Raw genomic sequence first — 22,038 nt, 5'->3', positions numbered from 1 at the left:
GGCTCCAGTATATCTCTATCTGTCTTGGCTAGGCAAGCAGCTAGAGCTAAGGGACTTTGCATGTAGTCAGCCAAGTCCTGAAGAATAGTTAGGTTAATGACATTATTAATTAGCTAGATGACTCCATACGACATTTTTGTAAGCAGCAATGGAAAGGTACCTGTAAAAATAGAGCAGTAGTGTAAGAAAGAAACGCTGTCATTACCCACTAGGAAAAATAAAGTGATGATAAGCCAAACTTTGTTGTGTAAATCATCCATTACATTACAGGGAACATGATCAGAAGTGATTTTCTTGCAGTGTTCTGCCAGTCTAGAGCAATCATCACCTGTAATCTTTTCATCTTTTTAAGCTGTACTTCTAGGCTGAAGAAAGCTATTGGTAATCCTAAATTATGCCTTGTAAATATACCTTGTTTAAACTAGTAATCTGTATAATGGATAAAAATACCCAGCTGTGAAGTACATCTAATCAATCAGTCAGAACTTCAAAAACCTACAAAATCTGCTCTAGTACCATTTGGATAGAAAAGAAGGATAGTTTTCTACTGGCCTTAGTAGCCTTCAGTATTTCAGAGATTACTTGGTTGTTTGAGTGCAGTAGAAGGCAAAGTTTATATAAAGGATGCTTAATGATAAGTCTGAAGTAGAACATGTGAGTGCAGAATATTTCTTGTAATGAAACAATGTTCTTGAGTTGGTGTTAGACACCAAAGTTGCTATGATTTTGGGCCCTACTTCTACGTACAGTGACAAGTCTATGCCTTCTGTATCTAAGCAATTCGTTTCATTTTTGTCTCTGTACAGTTCCCCTCCAAGTGTGGAATTATACAAACAATATAAACAATATACTGTAATGTACAAAGCTGCAGAAATACAGATTAGGTGGTAATTGAGAAGCTAGAATTACTGCATCATTGCATGTTTCTATTTCCATCTGATTAAATGCAAGTGTGCATGTTTATCAGTCAGGAGCAGCATAGAGCAGTGAACCTCACTGGTACAGTAAGGCTAACGGCAGTGGCTGCCTTTAGCAGAACCAGCGTGGAATTAGAGAATGGTAAACTCAAATGTTTATGGATGAATAGTTGTTTACACAGGCAGCCTCGCTGAAAATATGAAGGGAGAAAGTGTCCTAATGTATACTGTTCATTATTTCTAAGCATGGTTCCATTCAAATACAATCCGAAGGCTGTTAATTGAGCAGGAAAATATGACATCACTTGAGTTTTACACAAATAATTTTGAACCTCAGGATTCATTGGATTCTAACAGCAAGATATATTTTGTCTTTTATGTATATATAAATTTACAGACTATAATGCTAGCAGCAAGATGTGTTCAGTGCATAACTTGCCTTATAACTGAATTTTCATAATCTTCAAACTGTGTTCCTATTTTCTAATTTTGTTTTTTTTTTTCTGGAAAAGTGTAATAACTGAACATTAACTCAGTCACACTTAAATGTGGGACTTGGAATATTTTCATTTTTTCTTTTAGTTTTTAATTTGTGAACAGGTTGATTTTAAGGTAAGTAGAAATGTAATGGAGAGGTGGATTTATTTTGGGAAAAAGAAGTTACCTCAGTGGGACAACATTTTGCAACCTATTTTGCACTGGTTTCAAATGAGATGTAAAATCTTTTAGAGTTACCTTCAACATTTGGGGTGTGAATGGGAATAAATTGGTTTTGGAGAGTTGACTACTGAACTGGTATGCCATCCCATCACATTCTAACTTCGGGAGAATCTTCTCTGCCTTATCCATCAAAGCAAGAAAGCTCATCCAGTACAGCAATATCCCAGTAAAATTGTGACAGTAAATTTAACCTTTGGTTATTTCAATGCACTGTGGAAAAGCAATCCTATATAGACTGAAGACAGATCTACATTAAAGATCTCCTCTTTTGGTGTCTAATTAAATAAATAATCCTTCCCCTGGCTTGATTTTCAGTCATGTCACCAGTAACATCAATTTCCATTGCAGTGATAATAAGTGTTGGTTGGTAATATTTAATGTTTTTTTGGCATAGGATGGTTTTAATGGCAATATACGTACTTGCTGAATAATAGGAAGAAATTCCTTTATTTTTAAATAATAGGGGTTGGATTAAAAAAAAAAAACTTTACTGGAACATGAGAATTTACTTTGTATACCTTTAAAATGAAGTTGTTTTTGTTGTTGTTGTTGTTGTTTGGTTGGTTGGTTGGTTTTTTTTTTTTTTTGCTATAAGCAGATGAGAAATACAGTGGAATAGAATAGAAAAAGAGGACAAAAGTATGCAGCAAGAAAGTTAATGAGGTAAGCAGGATATATCCATCATTTTTACATCAGTATAGCCTAGACCTTGCCTGAGGCCCTACGAAAACTCTTAAGCCCTTTCATAAGGGAAGAATGACAGTTCTAGGGGACAAATCCTTGAGTGCCTATGCTCATAACCACTCTTAACTTCTTGCCATGTCAAGTATCTATGACTAAAGTCATTGGGTCTAGGACACACACAGGTCATAGGACTCTGCTTGTGCTGCAGATGGCTTTTGACTGTCACACTTCCCAGAGAGGATATCCACAGCTTTACTGGAACCGCATACAAACAGATTGTGTTAAGATGCTAACCTTTAAACAGTGAAGCATACATGCATTAAACAACTATGGTCCAAATCCCTCACCTGTCACACTTCCTGAACCATGAGGATAGTTAGTAGTTTGCTAGGAAGTAGGTGTTTAAACACAGAGCCCCAATTCCATACTGTCCATTTCATGAATCATGGTTATTTTTCCCCACAAGATATGGCCAGAACTACTAGTAAAAATAGCAGTTAGGATCTTGTTAAAAGCCCCAACTTGTACCTTGTAGCACTTTATGAGTGTCCCAGTTAGAGTAGAGAAGTTGCTACTTCTCTTTGAGGGAAGGAAGAATTTTTATGCATGATGTGCATTAACAAGGTATAAAAGCTTTCAATTACTGTTGGAAGCCACTGTCATAAATCCTAGAACTCATTAATGTCAACACCAAAGTGAAATAACTGACTAACCACATAGTGATGAAAAGTCCTCTAGCGAGAACAGCAAGCATCTCTTGCTCCTCACAAGAGTATACCCAGTTCCTGAATAGTAAATGTAGCCTAGCTGTTGCTAATGACAGTGATCAAGGTCTGTTTCACAAAGAATGCCAACAGAATCCACTAATTCTTTGGTTTTAGACAGTGAATTGAGATAGGACCAGTAGACAGCCCTGCACATGACTGGTTTACTCATTGCAGACCACAGATTCAGATCTTTCACCTGGGACAGCTCAGGAATATTCCTTAGGGGTCTCCACTAATCTGCTGTCTGGAAAAGGTAGAAACTGTTAGATGGTAATAAAAATCACACAGACAGGACTGGTGATGCCCTTGTGGGAGCTCCTCTTTTACACCATACTTTGTGACTATCTTACTGACCAGCGGTAACATTGATACAGCTGTTACATTGTTTTTCATTATGCTGTTTACAGTTATCTTAGCAGCTCCCCGCAACTAATATAAGATTTCCTTGAAAAGGCATTCCTAATTTCCTTGCTCAGTGCCAGTGCAAGTTATGTTATTGTTTATAGTATTGCTACTGCTTAACAGTTCTTGATTGCTGAGTTTACTTCCATCAGAGTTGGCACCAATTCTCAAGTTACTGATGCAAGCAAGCCTGGCAGTAGCAATTTCAGTGTTTTCTCTTTGCCTAAACAAAGAATACGACGCTTGCATGCTCACTGGGAGTGTGGTGCAACCCTTGCCTGGGCTAATCTTTTCTACTAAATGGGTTTTATAACCTCGTCAGAATAAGAAATGGCTTTCACAGTAGCTACTCATGATAATCTGAATCTTGTGTCTTGATCTTCAATTACTGGAAAGCGGGTCTTACTCTTCTTTTTGGAATACATTCTGACACATTGTATCTCATAAAAACAGTGTATAGAAAAGTTTTTAATTCCACTATTGCAAAAAACAGTTCCTTTTTTTTTTTCCCCCTGTGGCAACTTTCAAGTTCATCGAAATGGTGTTTAATACAAAGTATATCTTTTGAGTTATTTTATTTGGGAAAGGAATGATCAAGTGAAAAAGAAAATCTGACTAATCTGTAGTAAGTTTGAATCTGAAACATAAGCAATAAATTATGCACAGCTCATTGCCCACCTTCTTGTCCCCAAAAGTGGGAGCGAACTGAGAAAGTATCGCAGTCATGGCACCCTTCATGTCCAAAAGCTGAACACAAAGTCTGGGGAAACAGCACAGGCAGACTGCTCTCATGCAAGATGAACGTGTAGCCTACTGAAGGATCCAAACTGACTCATATTTAATTAAAGTAGGCTCTGCTTTAATTATACATAATTACTCTTTTGAGCCAGGCATATACTTACAGAGCTAGACTTGCATGCCAATATTAATTACAAACTTTCAAAGCCATATAAGTCATTTTATTTCTGACCACAGATGCTTTCTAATTTGCAAACTACAAAACAGCAAAAGCAAAATGGGGTGAAATCTGTTATCCTCTGTCAAGGAACTGCCCATACTTCACCCCTTCACATTAACTCGCAGAACAATGGAGATATTGAATGATATGAAAAAGGGTGAGGTATAATGTATGCACTAGCAATTTGTGCTCAAAGGTTTTCACTTGACTATCAGAGTGCTTTAAAATCTTAACTAAGCAATGCCACACACTATGTGCATACATCAAAGTTTTAGTGGAAAAGCCACATTACATCAATGCAACCATTGAATGATCATTTGTAAATCCAGTTTCACACTTTGGCTGTGCGTACATACAAGCACATTTTGAGATTTTTAATCTTAGAGGAAAATGGGCTGTCACTCCTGCTTCACCAGTGTACAACATCCACTGCATAGATGAAACCTAATTCTGTAGCTGCCAACAGCATCCCTCAACCACATGGCTCACAGAAGTTTCTGTATCTCCTGCACATCAAGTTAAAACTTTGAAAATCTTGCACTTGTTTAATTAATTTGGTTTCCTCTTTTACTTTCTAATGGCTTTTCTCCCCTTCATTTTTTCCCTTTTCACCCACACCCTGGGATCTCCTGCCAACCCTCACACTCTCTGCATTTCTTGAAACCTTGTTTCAAGTTCCTGCAGTTCCTGCAGTGGCATAATCTCATTGATGAACAAGATGTCCATTTGTTTTAAACACCTCAAAGACTAACATGCTCCTACGAAATGTCTACAAGGCCTTCAAATCTAAAGTTGTATTGAGATAAAAGAAACTCCAGCTCAGAGTTGGCAGTACTCGTTCATGTTTACTTCTTTCATCAGAAAAGATGATTTCCTGATCACAATGAGTGGGAAACCAGTGGAGTGCCATGAGGCAAACAAAAGGTTCGGCTTCACCTCCCTGCAGTCAGCCTTAAGACCACCCCAGAGGCTTCCCAGCTTCAATATCAGTCTGACAGCGGCAATATTTTACACAGATGAAGAGCCTAAGCAAAAAAGACAACAGAGATCATCTGTTTCACCTCATTAAATGGTTGATGTCCTTCAATAATCAGCACCTCTATGCTGACTTGTAAAAAAACTGTTTTCTACATCTGCCCTAAATCAGGTTCTTTATGCAGGTTAGATCTTCCAGGCTTCATCATTTAATTTAGCTCTGGTCACCCACGGATTTTGACCAAAGTCAGAAAGCCCATCACACTGCTTTTCTGCAACCCTCCTTCTATTTAAAGATAGGAGGCCCATTCATTTTCTCCGAAGGAAGCTTTCTCTGAAGTTTCATCAGTGAAGGGGAAGTCTCAGTCTTATGACAAGAATGTTCTCAGCACCTTCATTGCTCTTGTATTGCACCATAATGTCAAAACAATCACATACAGTATCACATCTCAGCTTCCACCTGGGATGCTGTCTGGGCCAGAGGCATCTTCTCTAGTTTTCATCTGATTCTCCTGCCATAGAATTTTTGCATATTCACAATTTTCAACATTGCTGCTTATCTTTCCTGTACATGAATAATATTGACTGATGTCCAACTGCATGAGCTTAAGTTCCTGCAGAAGCCTTCCACTTTTCCTGTTTTAAGTACTTGTCAAAATATTTCATCTCAATCCCATAAACACAAAAAGGAGGTGGCCTGCTGATGCCTTTTTATATATGATTTTCACTATGTTTATTCCAGTTCTGCTGAGTGTGACAAATCTGTGAAGTATCTGCAATTATCTACTCCTATCTTAACACCTCATCGGTGCTTATTTCTCCTTTTCACACCTAACACCAAATTTACATCTTTTACAACTGTTTCAGAGAAGCCCAGCAGTCTTCCAGAGACTGTAAGAAGTTGTAGGCCTTAAAAGAGGGATTGTGGTCTCCTCTCTGTTCCAGCCCCTCCAAGTCTAGGGCTCGTCCTGTTACATTTGGCTGGAGGTGGTTTGCGTCAAGTTCCATTTTAAGTTTCTTTCCAACAGAAGCTCACTCAGCCTGATGGCTGTTTTTAGGGAACATCATTCTGAGTGAAACTTCCATCAGGGCTATAGTGACAGGTAAATCCAGCATGGCTTTTTGTGTATTCATTATGATTTTATGGCCCTCATACTGCACTTGCTCAGAACTTTTCTTCTGACTCTAGCTAGGAATATACTAATGATACTAAAGGGAGAATAGTCTTTCATATAGTTGGATATAGTGCTTTCTAAAAAGTAGCACATAAGCAGATATTTTAAAGAGTCTTGAAGATAAAGCTGGGTGCTGCATCTGGAAGAAATATCCTGCCTATATAGGAGGCCAAGTAACAATCCTGTTGTATTTGGAGGAGGAATGCCTGCTGGTGACAGGGCTTGAGCAGGCAAAGTGATAGAGATCATCTATGGCTCCCAAAACATCACTAGCAAGCAATTTTTAATTATTTGTTTATGTTTGGTGAGATTGGAAGAGCAGTCAAAGACTTTAGTCTTTAGCAAGAGTAGCAAACTTTTTTTTCTTTTTTCTTTTTTTAATGTAAAAGCAAATACCACCTACGCTAAGGAATGCCTCAGGGGTAAAGAGTCACCTCCATACCATTAACAATTCGAGGTTATACTGAAACAACAAGCATTCAATGGAATTGCAGCTTGTGACTATACGGAGCTTTAGTTTCTGAATAGAAGTCAGCTGTGTGACTGGTGGGTATGTTATCCATTGGGAACAGATGTGCACTTTCATCTGCACTGCTTCCCCATTGCATTTGACCTATAATGCTCCAAGTGTCCTACTCTGCCTATCTAAGGGAAAGCGTGGATGCAAGGTGGTTAGAAATCTTCCATTGATCATTCTCCAAAAATCTCCTTACTCTGGAATTCACTTCCCGCCCTTAAATAATCCTGATGGGCTCACCAACCTATTCCTCCAGGCTTGTAAAAGGGATGAAGGCAAGGGGGGCTGATTAATGATAATTTGAATATTTTGCTTGTGGTATTGGCTTCTACACCAAATATTTATTTTCTGAGGCTATGATATTCTGTTTAGCATTTTAAATTGATTACAAAATAGTTATTGCCAAAGACAAGCAGGAAGTTACTGTTATATATTTTGCTAAATATAGGAAATGCACTTATTTAAAGAATGCTAAAAAAACATCTTGTTCAGGTGTGCACTTTTACCTTTTGTAATAACAAACATCTGGCTCTAAGAGCCCAGTTGTTTTGTTTCTACTTAGAAACACCTTTAAAACTAAGGCATGATTCCCTTTGTCTTATAGGATTAGTTCCCAAGCATAACAAGTGTTAATTCTTCCTTTTATACCTCCCTGTTGTTTAGGATATGGGGGAAAATGTTCACGGATAGCTCAGCATCCTGTCACCCTCTAGTTTCACCCTTACTCATTTACAACTCTACAGCCAGCAGGAAATGTCTGGGAATGTGCTTCCTTCTTCAACTTCTAGAGCAAGCCAGGAGTGACCAGTGATGGCCTTGGGCAGCACAAAGGGAATAGCATTCTCTGCTTACAGAGTAGACATGGCACACTGTGATTACACCTCATCTATAGGAAATAGAAGTTGAGCATGCATTCCCATGGGATCATAGTGATAGTAGCTGATGTGATAAAGACCTAGACTTGCCCTTCCCAAGCATTAACAGATAAATTAAGGCTGACTTGATGCACATGTGAAAGCCTATTGCTTCTCTTTTACCACATGCAAGGCTGTTTATTATTTTGCACCCAAATTTTGTTTCTTGTTTCATAAACTCTGCAAACCTTCCAACTAAAGCAGGCAGGAAGAAGAAACTGTTTGTTCATGCACACATTACTTAGGAGGAGATATCCAGAAATCACTGAACCCTCTAATACATATATGTGGTTTTTAGGTAGAAAAGCTACAGCTAAAGGTGTAACTTATGCAAAAATGGGCCAGGCAAACCACTCTGGCTTCCCCAAAGATAGATATATGCCTGGTAAAGAGTTAGCAGTATACATAAACTAATTGACTGAATAGCTTCTTTATCATATTCTTGTAATTAAGTTTTACCATATTTTAATTGTAGCACTGAAAGGAGTGTGAGGTGTGTTGCCAGAGCACAACTGGAACGTATGAAAGTGTACGAGATAATTAGTGTGCTTCAAACACATACTGGGCATTAGCAGCTCTTTGTAAGTTCTCTAACTAAAGGGAAATACTGCATCTACATGTATACATTCGTAAGCATCCCTAAGTATATTATGCATTAATGCAAATAGCTAGTATATAACAAAATGTGATATGGTAGTAGGGTATGGCCATTTCATGCCTTCTTAAACATCACTTCGCATTCTTATTTTTACAGGTTTCAGCTCTTAGACATAAAACCTCTATTTTTCACTGTAACTGGAGATGTATAACCTAAGGCAGAATGGGAACACTGCATTAAAAATAGAAGAATTTTATGTCCAATTGGAGACATATATAAATGATATCAAATGTACAAAGAATTAAATGTTGGGTTCAGCTCTACTGTTGATGCTCAGTTCTCCAGGAAAAAAAAATAAGTCCAAAATCTGGCTACAGAAGAAACTATTTGAGAAAAATGTAAACAGGATGAGATCACAGAAATCTTACCATTTTCTGTGCTTTGACGTTATTAGGTTTGTTTTCAACAGATGAAGATTTCCTGCTCTGTCCTTTCCTATGGCCAAACTTGCATTTGTTCTTCAAAACTTGCTCATCATCTTCTATGGCTCTACGCACATATTTGAAACGATCTTTAAGCGCCCGTTTCCACACCAACTGCACAATAAAATAAACAAATAAAAATCTCTCATTGCCAGTATCTTGTAAGGATTTGCTCCATTCCTAACGCGGGTTACTTAGTTTTAATCTTTTTTTTTAATAGTTTGCCACTAAACAGAAATATGATGAGAAAGCTCATATATTTGCATCAGCATAGTGGTAGCTTCAGGATGGAGAGATGCACAAGCACCTGTGATGATCTGCCTCAACGAGTGCTAATCAAAAGGCCTTCTGGAACCTACACAGCTTCCCAGGTACCCCAGTCAATGAATCTAAGGGTAGGGATAGATATAGACAAGATCACCAGAGCTATCAGCAAAACCATATCGTTTTCTTTTTCTAGCTCTTACTTTTGGATATTATCTCTATCACATCAGGTAACAAAACTATGTGGTGAGTCAGATCAGTTCACTGATGCCCCAAAAACCTAATATTTTGCCTCAAACAGTACCTGGCTAGTTGCGAAGCTCTATGAGTATTAGATCTAATACAAGGAAGCAGAAAAATAGAGTGAGAATTTCCCTTTTGCAGGGAGCCAGCAGTTACAGTGGATCAAACATGCTATTAAACTGAACTTACTGCTGCTGAAGAGGGTCAGTTAAGTAGGTCCTAGTGCTTATGAGTTGCCTCAGAGGGTATAAATTGCAGCTTAAAGGCACTTCCCCACTCAGCAGCCAAAGATAGAACTAATTTGCTCCCTGCTTCTGTGACATTTTGTCTTTTTCATTTGGGAAGAGAAAAACCAGGGTGCATGCTACTTCCGAGAGCTGGGTGGACAGCAATATCCATGACATTATAGTGAGACAGCAGCCCACCTGTCCCCAGCTGGGTGCCTCGCAGCAGAACACAACAGCAACTGCAGTCACGCAGGGAGGAAGCCACTAAGCAAAGGCTATTATGCATTTCTGCAGGCAAAGCCTGCAATTGCAAGAAGTGAAAATGCTTTTGAAGATCTGACAAAACAACTGATTATTTTAGTTATTGAGGAGTTTTCAATAGTCATAAGAAACAAACAAAACAAGTGACAAGATGTGACAAAAGAGATTCAGATAGTTATTTCATTTTCTAAAATGGACTCCAAGTTGAGCCTATACTCACTGATGCTAAAAACCACTATAAACATAAGAATTACTCCAAGCTCCCTACCAAAAATATGTCCTTAATTACGCAAGGTCGACTGTACTTCTACTGAACTCAAGTTTGCACTAGGCAGTACAGTGCTTTTGCAGCAGGAATCTGACATGCCAGCCTTTCTCACCCATGGGGTGACTGGGAGGGTATCTCTTAGGCAGTAGCGTGACCTTGCCTTTCTTCTGCTGCTCCCACCTCCCAGGAGTGCTAGTTGATAATAGGTTCTTTTCTTAAAAGCAACAGATACATTAATGGTGAGAAATCTCAGCTCATGCACAGGCCCTGGGCCTTGTGGCATTTCCCTCAGCTTTTACAGAGCAGACTAAGGCTGATGCACACTCCCAGTGGGGCACTTTCTATCACCACCTGCAGCCCTCACAGAAGTGTCCTCTCTCTGGCAGCTGTGCTAAAGCTTCTGAGAACTGGAAAGAAAACGAACCCATCTGTGTTTCTAGTGTGTAAATGTCTGACTTAGGATTCTGGCCTTACTTAGTAATGAGAAGAAATAGAGCACAGACTTCTCATCATGTGCATTTACAGCATTGGTTTTATTATGCCCCAGTACTGTTTCCAAAACCAAGGTGACCACTTGCCTTGGAAATCCCACTTCATCTGCTTGAACCACTAGTGGTCCTTAACACCCTTTCTAATTCTGACCTTATACATTTACAGTTCGATGCAGATACCCTAGCGTTATATGCCCAGCACAGTTTATTTGTAAAAATCTTTATTTTCAGGGCTAAAAACAAACCTCATGTAACATTTCTCTGGTAAAATACTTTAAAAGATGATCATCTCAGACTGTATTAACAACTGAGATTTAAACATTCTTTGTGGATTTTTGTGGAGTTTCAGTTTGTTTTCTTTTGAAAAACTTTATTTAGCTAGGAGATATTTTAGCTTTTTCTTCCACATGGATGAATATACTGATACCTATGCGCAGCTTTAGATATCTCTCAAAGTTCAAAACATTCAGCTGTTTTAGCCCGTCCTCAAATAAGTTAAGAGTTTTAACTATATCTATTTCTGTAACAGGATTCTCATAATCTCATGCAACTCCCTTCTCACATACCTCTTCTGTAAACAAGACTGCTAGGACATGCATTTATGTGGTTTACATAGCAGGTAGCTTATCTTCTAAAAAGGATGGTTTTGTTGCATTTTTGAGCCAATTATTTTATTTTCTATGAATACTGGAGAAAAAAATAGCAACAGGAACGTTTACCATGCTTATAAAGTAGTACAAGGATTAGTTTGTGTGTATCTGCCATGGGAGGGAACGGATTACACGCAGATTAAAAGCAGTAATTTACTAGAGAATAATCATTTTGCATGCAGCAGTTGCATAATCAAGCATGTCAACAGTGTGATCCTGGGTATCACTGGGATCAGAGCACTGTGAACTCCAAGAGTGGCTTATACAGGAGTAAGCATTTACTAACCCCCCTTCTGCCTTCCAAATAAAAGTGTACAGTTTTCAACATGAAATAGAGTCAATGATTCCTTCCAAAAAGTTTCTTGTATACTCCTGAAGTAGGAGGAATAAAATATAATAATGCCTTGCAGGTAGTCAGAAACTATCACCCCAATCATCTTCTGACTGCTGTGGCTATGAAATGGACATTTTATATTAAAGCCTATTTTTCCTGTAATTACTTGAAAATAATGCTTTTGTTACATCATAGATCAAAAGCCTAATAATTTATCTCATGACGAAATAGAGATAAATATTTATTTACTTAGATTTAAATGTCAGTGTGTTAATTTGGAGTAACACTATTCTTTACGTAGAAGAAAAACGCATAGAAAAAAACTCATTCAGTAATCACTTTAAAACACTTCTTTCCAGAAGCCAATCTGAAAAGGGGATGGAGAAATTGGTTTCATTTCAAGTGCTCCAGTCCTTTTAAGTGAGTTTTCTTATTTATTTTTTAATGTTATGGAAAATTTATCAGAAATCCTAAGAAATTCCCACTTCTGAGGTGAATAGCCTTCTTAAATTTATAGCACACAGGTAAGATATCAGTAACCTTATTTTAAAACTTACCCAGTTATATTAAGCATAGCACAGAAAAAAATTTTTCCCTACTGCAAATTCAGATGGAAAATCGTAACCAAGAAAATAGGATTATAAATAATCTACAAATAAAATTTGAAACATTAAACCTTTTATTAAAACCTGTCTCTTTGCAATGGAATGAGATTGATAGTATTACTCAGTTTCTACATTATGCATACAATGTTTACATTACTTAAAGTAGTTTGGAGATAAAAACAAAATGCGCCCAGTTTTATGGGGAAAAAAACCTCAACACTTTATGAGGAAATTTGTTCCTGTCACGAAAATGTAGTTCTATTCACAAGAATAACACTCCCAATATGAAGTTTTCCATTAAATCAAGTTCTTTACACTTTGATGTTATATTCTTGATCAGAAGCAAAAAAACTGTTCTAAAATGTAAAGATCTCTCAAAGGATGAAATTTTCATTTTCTCTGTCAAAGCACAACTGCCTGCCACTGCCCACCCAAGGCATGAACATACACACATGCTTGCCATGGATGAATCCAGAAAAGTTTCCACTGCATCATTCCAACAGCTAAGACACACCCATTTCTGGTGGAGGGCTCCAAACTATTTAGCTTGAGAGTTAAAAATAACCTGCTCCTGATAAAGTTTCCCAGTGTATGGAAAAGAATACATATATATGATGTTGGGTTCATTTTAAGTCTTTCTTGTTGTAGTATACAACTATCTATGATTGTGGAGGAACTAAAAGAAATGTCTGATGTGAAGCAACCACTGATCAGTGACAATGCTAATTTGTCCTTTCCCTTCCCCAAACTTTCGTATACAGACCTACACCTTTAATACATTTCTCTAACTCAAGTCAATCAGTGGAGAGTTTGCCCAGAAGCATTCTATTAGCGATACTCAGAACTGCAATTCCTCACTTACTGATGGTGATTTTTTCTGCATTTGCTTTCTACTAAGCATTAAAAAAAACCATCAAAAGACACAGAACAACTGCTCTGAAACCTCTGTGCCACCATTTGGAAGATTCCCAGGTAGTTTCCATGAGCACCACTTTGGGGATCAATCTGCAAAGCTACAAGCTAGTTATTATAGCATGGATTTATAGGTGGTTTCTGTAAGTCTATTCTTTTCCTGTAATGAAACTCCTCTGAGAGCCCATCCTTAGAATCTCTATTTTAAGATTTTTAAGGCTGTAAAAAGTTCTTTGCAAGAGCCCAGATGTACACTCCATGCAGCCAAATGGAGCCATGACATTGCCCAGAATTGGGCAGTGGTCTCCCATTGAGACATGCAGAGATCTTCTGGATGAAGCCACACTGATCTGAGGCTCATTCTTCTGCTGCATTTCTCCCTTGCATGAGCTGTTTGTTTTCTTTCATCCCTCCCATCTTACAGATGATGGCTGAATCCAGACCTTGAATATCCACCATCTAATCCTCTACTTTTTTTTTTTTATTCTCAAAATCATTTGCTTTCTGCAGTAACTGTGCATGTTGTATGTATGTTGAAAGTTAACAATCTCCTCTGAGTCTCACAAGATTTTAAAAGAAGTTATAAAAGCATCACATTGCAAAGCAATGATGAGAAGTCAGAAGGTGAATGCTGTCCTTGGAGACCATGGACATATTTTAAGTCACAAGGGAATGGGAAAAAATGTGGTTCAAATTTGAGTTTTCTTCTTCCATTGCTTTCAGTTATAGATCAGAAATCCCAAGCAGTGTTTAAAAACTTTCTATTTTTATTTTTTAATCTGTGCCTAGATTCCTGGCAAACCTAAAACTAAAACATTGTGTCGGTACATATCTAATATTCATATGATTATAACACATTGCAAGAGGGTAAATAATCTGTTAGTCAGCATACAGAAAGGTTTGTTTCTGTTTTGTTGGATTTTTAAAACTTTTATTTTATTTTTAAAGACTTGGCTTCTTTTTAATTTTAAAAAAGAAAAACAAAATCACCACTACTCAAATGTATTCTTTGGAGGGATTCAAATCAGAAAAAAAAACTGTACACAATGAGCAACAAGGGACCAAGGACTTTTTTTTTTTATGTCTCTGAAATTATCTCAGGGTAGCTTTGAGAAGTGGCACATAGTTGGATTAACCTTTGATTAACATAATGAAATAAGAATGTGATTTGGCAGGCATGTCAAAGTGAAGCTTACAGCTCTGAATTAATCCAGTATACAAGGAATTGTATATTGATATTGATTTGCTCTGAAGTGTTATTTTCTTGTGATCGATTATGCTAGGAAGAAAAAAAAATAAAAGGAAGAGTTATTTCAATATTCTAACAATAGATTACTGTTTACAGTACTTACAAAGCCATTCCCATCTTCATTCAGGAAAGGATATGCCTGCATCAAAGCTCCGACAACAATGTTGTACTGCTGGCTGTTTGGATACCTGTAGAAACAAGGTCAAAGAAGGAGTCGGTGCTCTAAATGGTATTTGACACTGTCTGATGGCCATACTGATGCATATTAAACTGACAAAACATTCCCAAAGTATTTCTAAGACTATCAGTTCCCCTCTAAATAAAAAAGAGAACATCTTGAAGATTTCATGCAAATCTTATGTCAACTTCAACAGGTTTCCAGCCTTAAGCTTCCTCTGTGTAAGAAAGCACATTAAGAATATCTTTACATTCATCTGAAAATTTAATTCTGCACCCAATTAGTAATGACCCAAAATAAACCTAACAGTGTTTACTTACAGTGATCCTGCTAGGTACTTTGTCATGTCTGCTTGCAAACAGTCAACAATCCTTATTCTCATACTGTGGTCAGGGTATTTTTTTTCTCCTAGTACCATCTTGACATCGTAAGGAAAATTTGGTAAAGTATAAGAACATGTCCTACATCTTGCAGAACATAATTTCAGATTTCCACTGAAAAAGATTATATAATCATGAGCACTTCTTTGATAAGGCAAACAAGAATGAAGGAAAAATACAATCAAAAATTCAACACGAATGAAAGTTATCGCTGTACATATTCAAGGCTTACTGTCTTCATTTCTACATTTTATGTAGTACTCATAAAAGCTGCAATTAAAATATGTGGTGCTAAAATCAGATGAAATGCTATAATCAATCCACATTACACGAATTGCCACTAAGTGTTCACTAAATGAAAGCAGAAGGCACAGCAGAAGTAATAACTGGGGACTCGCTACCACTGCAAGATAACCATCACCTACCTTCTTTTATAGTGCATTTCCTACAGTCCTTCTAATTTACTAGTGATTGTAAAATGAACAGCTTAATAGAATAAATTATTATGCAAGATATTAGCCGAGATTGTCCTCCAAAAGGGGAAAGCAAAGAACAGGATAAGGACAGTTAATCAGTGTAATGACCAGAAACAAAGCACACTGTGTGTCACCCACACCTACAACTCTAAGAAGAGCCATCAGCACTATGTGCAAATACCACACCTTAGCTGGTGAAAACCTGTGACAGGAAATCCCCACTAGCTGTCAGGAGTGCTCTCCTCTACAGAAGTAGCAAACTGACGCTGGAAAAACATGAAAAAGTAGAGGATGATTGAGCTTGAAGCATCTAAAAGATGGTCCTAGCATCCTCAGACAGCTTCCCAGTACTGGCAGCCCAGAGCCAACAAAGGAATTTCAAAATGGGAGGCACCAAAAATAGCTAAAAACTCCTGTTATACATATAGCTCTGCAATTTATTTTTGCTTTAATTTTTAAATTGCAGAGAGTGATTTGGAAGCAACTAACAAGTTTATAGAAAAAACAGTTTCTGCCATTCAAACATTCTGCAACCTGCTCTGGGTGACCCGTGCTGTAGCACGGTCCTTGGAGTAGATGTTCTTTCCCATCTCAACCATTCTATGATAATAATAATATTAATCTTTAAAAATGCTATCATTACAGATGAAAAAAGTATCTGCTCACACAATATTAATATACAAATATCTACATCTGATCTAATGATCTGGACTCCCTTTATATTCAGAGAGGAAACATTATTGATAGATGATGGAACAACTGAAAGACATCTAAAATCAAACCAGCTGTTCTCATCTATTTCTCTCCAGTTATTTTTAAGGAAATTAAAACAGTCATCACAGTTATTGAAATCTACACCTTATACACCTACAGTTAGTCAATCACCACTTGGTAAGAGAAAGCTCCTGTCATACGAGTCTCTACAAAGAAAATTAACTCTATTCCAGACAAAACCATGGCACAGAGGAACACACTGCTATACTTCAGTCAAGACAGTATTTAACTCCTAAAACTCTCTTTGGTAGCTTCTAAACAAGGCCTGCTGTCTTCACTGGGAGGTTTTTCTGTCTAGCCTCTTTCAGGGAAGAAAGTAAAGAAAAAGCCATGGCAGCCAACATCTTAAGGGTGTTAACTGCAATACCAAGGGACAAGCATCTGTAATAGCTTAATTTATAGCACTTTGAAATACTATTCTTCTGTGAGGCAGCTCATTTTGGGCCCATACTTATGGCCTCACTATCTTATTGATTAAATTAGTAACTCCCTACCTTGCTAACCTTTTTATGCTACCACGTCTCAGTGTCTTTTAATATAAGTTGGTAGCTTGCAGGCTTGTGAAAGCTCTACAGACATTATACAACTGTACCAATTTCAGCACTACTGAAAACTGATGCAAATATTAAAAAGAAAAATTTAAATACTGTCACCTGATCCTCATATATATTAATCACAGTAGCTATTAGTATTCACAGCACTACTGTTTACCAATCCAGAATTGGTACAAAATTGTCAGGGATGCAGCATCTCCAAGTTCAGCAGCTTTCGTGGGGCACAGATGGTTAACAGTAGATGCAAACTGTAGCAAACTTGCATAAGTACTGTAGCAAACTTGCATAAGTACTTTGCAGTCTCACAACACACAGGAAAAAAAAAAAAAGACAAATTACACACAGATCCATGCAGACACATTCTAATGTTTTTTTGGTTACAAATAATTAACAAATTAAAACAAATAATTAAAAATGAAAAAGTTATTTTGAAATTACTCAGAAATCCTCACTATGCAAATAAAGTTCATATGTTCAGTGTAGCATAAGTTAGGAAATTTAAAGCCTACAGGTTTGAATCCTGCACTTTCACCAGCGTCACTGAGGACACTGATGCAGCAGACAGGCTGCCAGTAACTAAATATTATTTTCAACAAACTGTCATGTAAATAATAAAATGGCATGGGTTGAAAGTGACTTCAACGATCATGTAGTTCCAACTCTCCTGCTGCAGGCAAGGTTGCCCAGAATTAATGACTGAATAATTTACATTGACAAACTCCACTTAGAAATGTGGGGGGTGACTTAATTGAGTCCGAGGACACTCCAAAACTCAGTACCACTATGTAAAACAGCAATTACTAGGGCAAACTTGAGCCCAATGCTCATCCTAAGTTCCTGATAGAAAACTGAGAAAGTATGCTAAGAATAGATTGGATGAGACTTGGGCTTCTGTATTCAATAAACCTTAGAATACTAACTCTGAGGGAGCACGCTTGATTTGTCAAGTCACCCAGTATGTATCTGAGGAATAAAGGAATGCCACTTTCTAATACTACATTGAAGTTAAAAGAGTTTTCTTCCAGGAATTTGGATGACACAGGACATTCCAGTTTTTCTCTACCACCTCAGCTACAAGTTAGTTTTCCAAATAATTATAGTGACTTAATTCAAAAAAATAAAATGTTGTTAAGGTGCCATGATTCCTTGGGAATGCTCCCCTCCACCAGGCCCTCTGCATCTGTCAGTACAAAAAAGGTTCTCCAAATTCCATCTCATGCTCCAAGTTTCTCTTTACTCTTTCCCAATACAGAATGTACTTTGTCACTCTCCAAACAAGATCAGAAAATTCCTTTAATCTCCATGGTGCAAAATATTTGACATTTTACTAGCTTTCCCAAAAAATCATTGCTGTAGGGCAGTCATGTTACGTATATGCAGTAATATTTTTAAATGAAATACAAGCTTGTTTGGAAAATGACACTCTAAATGTTATTCCCAGAAACAATCACTGGCATGTTGGTTTACCTTGAAGAACAGTTCAGTTAAACTGCACATGCACTTTGATTTATGCATATAGCCAAGAACTTCCTTGTTAGCAAAGAACAGAATTACAGTTAGAATTTAAGTACAAAAATGCGGCCTGCTTCCAACTTGAGACACAAAGATAAAATTAAGATCCCAAAAGGTACGCTGCTGTCTTTCCTCTCAGTCTGTGAGACATTTGACAATGCAACTAAGTCAGCCCAATGACTGTTGCAGTCTCCATTATCCCCTTGCCGTCTCAGGTCCTTTTCCTTACTGGTACTGGGAATCCTGTTGCTTTGCATCAAGTTATTTCAAGAAGTCATAGAAGAGAACAGAAGAAATAAAATTAAATAAATAAACCCACATCTACATGTATCATGTAACCCATGGGACTCCAAAACCCTGAGGATATCTTCTTTAATTGCAAAAGAGACAAAAGTTCATGCATCTACAGTGATGGACTCCAATCATTCAAATAAGTTTCCAGATGGCTCAAGTCCACAAATCTATGGTATTCATTGCTGCCTGTTCCATCATCTTGGGTCCTAGCATCTTAGAGGACATCACAGCTAACCAGAACCCTACTCATATTGGCGGCTTCCTATGTTTGACACACTATGAGTAGTCTCACAGATTCTTTTTGTCTCTCCACAGGGACAGGGCTAGCCTCTGAACTGAAAGTCAGCAGAAGGTTCTGCCAGAAGTTCCATAGGTTGAAAAATAGTCCGCGCTGCAAAGCCACAGAGTGAGGAGAGAAGGCAAGGAAGCCCGAAACCTACAGATGTGAAGGAAGACTCTGCAGTTATATGAAGTGTTCTGTTTCCCTAACATACATATAATATGCTTTTAATCTTTACAGCCTTAAATGTTGACGTACAGTTATTTCTACCAAAAGAAAAAATAACAGATGATTAAACACTATTATTTCAAAATACAGTTCTATTCTATTCACAGTTTCAAGGTCTGTGTTTAAAGACTTCTTCATGGCTTTTTCTTCATGTTCTTCACTGCCATTTCCTGCTTCCAGCACAAATACGTAGTCCCTAGAACTAGGGGTTTGCAATCTACATAGTGCTTGATGATGTCTTTTATTTTTTCAATTGCCACTAAACATGGGGGCAAGTAGACTGAACAAGTTACTTGTAGCAACATTATCCTTCAGCAAGCTAGCGGGAACTGAAAAACAACACAAGATAGCTATCCATTTTCCATGGCTGTTCCAGCTTTTCCTGCAAATCGTTCCTACAGAATTCATCAGACTCAGCATGAGCGTGAAGTTACAGACACAATTAATCAGCTTAAAGAAAGTTTACAGAATGCAAACACAGGCTTCTTCTAGAGAGTCAAGATTTTTTAATGGCTTACGTTCTCAAGAGTTCTATTACCGAAGTGAAAACTCTGTGCTTTGGTTTCATGCTAGCACAACAGTTGTAGGTTACAGACAAGGGAAGTAGAAATGCTCCTTGGGGAATCTGACTGGCAGAACTGCCATCTAAATCAGGATTTTTAAAGGTGTTTATTTGTCTTCACTCACATGTGTTTTACAATATCCAAATAACTTTTATTTGTTTCTGTGACTTTGCTAGATCTTGACACTGCAGTGCAGCTAGTAGTTACTATTGCCTTCAAGTCTCGGCTTATTTCTAGTATGGAAGACAATTAACAAAATCTTCTTTCTTTCCCCCTCCCCCTCCCCCCCCATGTGTGTGCGTATGTGGAAAACTTGCATCATATACGTATATTCAGAACTGCTGACCTCAAGTGTTCAAAAACTATGAGATCAGTTGTCATGACTTCATATTAAGGCAAATATTACGGCAGCAAGTGGGAAATATTGAGATATTTTTTGTTTGTTTGTTTTAGTTTAAGTTCGTATTCTTAAGCCTCCCTCTGCAATGATAGGGAATTTGAATTCTCACATAAAGAAGACTGAGAAAAAAGTGAAGCAGCAGAAATTCTTGCAACCTCAAATCCAAATCCCAAATTTAGACATTTGTCCCCAAATCCCATATAAACCAAACCCAACCCAACACAACCCAAGTTTCTATGAAAATCAAATAACAACCGAATTTATGATGAACTGTTAAAATCAACCAAATAAAATGAATTATATATGAGAGTATGATATGTAAAATCTACTATTAAAAAAAAAATTGTGGATTCAGAAGTATTAGAATAAATGCATGGAAGAAAGACTTAATCAATGTTCTAAATAATGGGCCAAATGCAACTTATGCTTCTGGAATCTCTAAGCATCAGTTTTTTGAAAGGTGTAATCAGAGGAAGCAGTTGATATCTGCACTTCCAAAAAACTACGAAGTACTTCTTTTCTTCTGCTTCTGACCATCATCAGAAACTTTGCACATCTGCTTGTTTTTTAAAAGGCTATTTTTCATGCTCATATGAACCAGCTGGAAAAAAATATAATATCCACTGGAAATAGTTCTCACGATCTCAACAATACAGTTTCTGCGTTGGAACAAATAAACTATAAAAGGTACATAAATGTGGGAACATTCCAATGTCAAACTTCTTTTAAGAACTATTGTTTCATATGTGCATTCTTAAAATACTAAATACAGACCAATAATATTGATGTAGGGATAATGGCATCTTGCAATTCTGTAGGCCCACATTGACAATTTTAAATAAATTCTTTAAAAGTTATTAAAAATATAAATTATTAAAAGTAAATGAAGCTGAATTTAAAATAAATTTTCCAATTTGTTCATGTATTAACACCTTGTAGGCCCAGGTTTATTTGGATAACAATCATGTCTTCTAAATCTGCAGCAAATGAGAAGTCCAAAGCTGTCAAGGCTGGATAGAGTGTCTGTTAGCTTGTTTATGCTCTCAAACCTGCTCTGCACAAATGACTTGAAGGCATTCAGACTGTGAAGCTGTTGTACTGCACTTGAAAGCCACAGAGCACATTTTTATAGGAAGAACAAATGTACAAATAAAGCTGTACTAGGGCATCACTTAAGGCAAACATCTGGACCGTCACACTGGAAACAGCAAAAAGAAGTGATGTGTTATGTGTATCCTTTGATAAACAAGCACCCTGAGAAAAGGCAGAGAGGACAGAAACCAACCAATAAATGCTGGTTTTCACAGCAGTGTCAGGCATTTACAAGCAATGACAGCCTCTGTCTTAGCAACAAGATAAACATGAGGCTGCCAGGAGCCATGAGACTGCTAGCACTCCGTTAGAGAAGAGCAGGTATTGAGGAAATGTATTCGTTGAGTTGCCCTCCACATGCTATATTGTAGTCTTCACAGACAATGACAAGGGAACAAGAAGTTCTCCTCTCTGGAGCCCAACAAAAAGGCTGCCTGTTTCTGTAGTGTTAACAAAAATCTATTCTGCAAGAAAGATAAAGCCATACAATTGCTGCAGCCACTTGCTGTGGTTTTGTATCTAAACACTCTACTCTGCTCTCTTAGTAATGCAGAAGTTGTTAGAACTACCTACAGAGGTAAGATACAGATAAATTTTAAGCCAACTCACCAGCATTAATAATACATAAAAGAACACATTATTTCATTTAAAGCAAACCACACTGAAGCTATAACTTCACAGGTCTTTTTACAAA

At 37.4% G+C, this 22,038-nt stretch overlaps 1 protein-coding gene across 1 annotated transcript in view; it reads right to left on the bottom strand.

The window, feature by feature from the left end:
* Positions 1–22,038, bottom strand: part of SAMD3 (sterile alpha motif domain containing 3) — a 30,187-nt gene that overhangs the window by 7,323 nt on the left and 826 nt on the right. Inside the window, exons 2-4 of the mRNA XM_019612999.2 lie at positions 15,112–15,285; positions 14,717–14,801; positions 9,056–9,223 (exon numbers count right to left, since the gene is read on the bottom strand). Coding sequence (XP_019468544.2) covers positions 9,056–9,223; positions 14,717–14,801; positions 15,112–15,285 — 427 coding nt within the window. The remainder of the gene's footprint in view (positions 1–9,055; positions 9,224–14,716; positions 14,802–15,111; positions 15,286–22,038) is intronic.

Source organism: Meleagris gallopavo, chromosome 2, assembly GCF_000146605.3.
Source record: "Meleagris gallopavo isolate NT-WF06-2002-E0010 breed Aviagen turkey brand Nicholas breeding stock chromosome 2, Turkey_5.1, whole genome shotgun sequence".
NCBI lineage: Eukaryota > Metazoa > Chordata > Aves > Galliformes > Phasianidae > Meleagris > Meleagris gallopavo.
The sequence above is the reverse complement of the archived record's forward strand: the minus strand, read 5'-3'. Positions and strand labels throughout refer to the sequence as shown.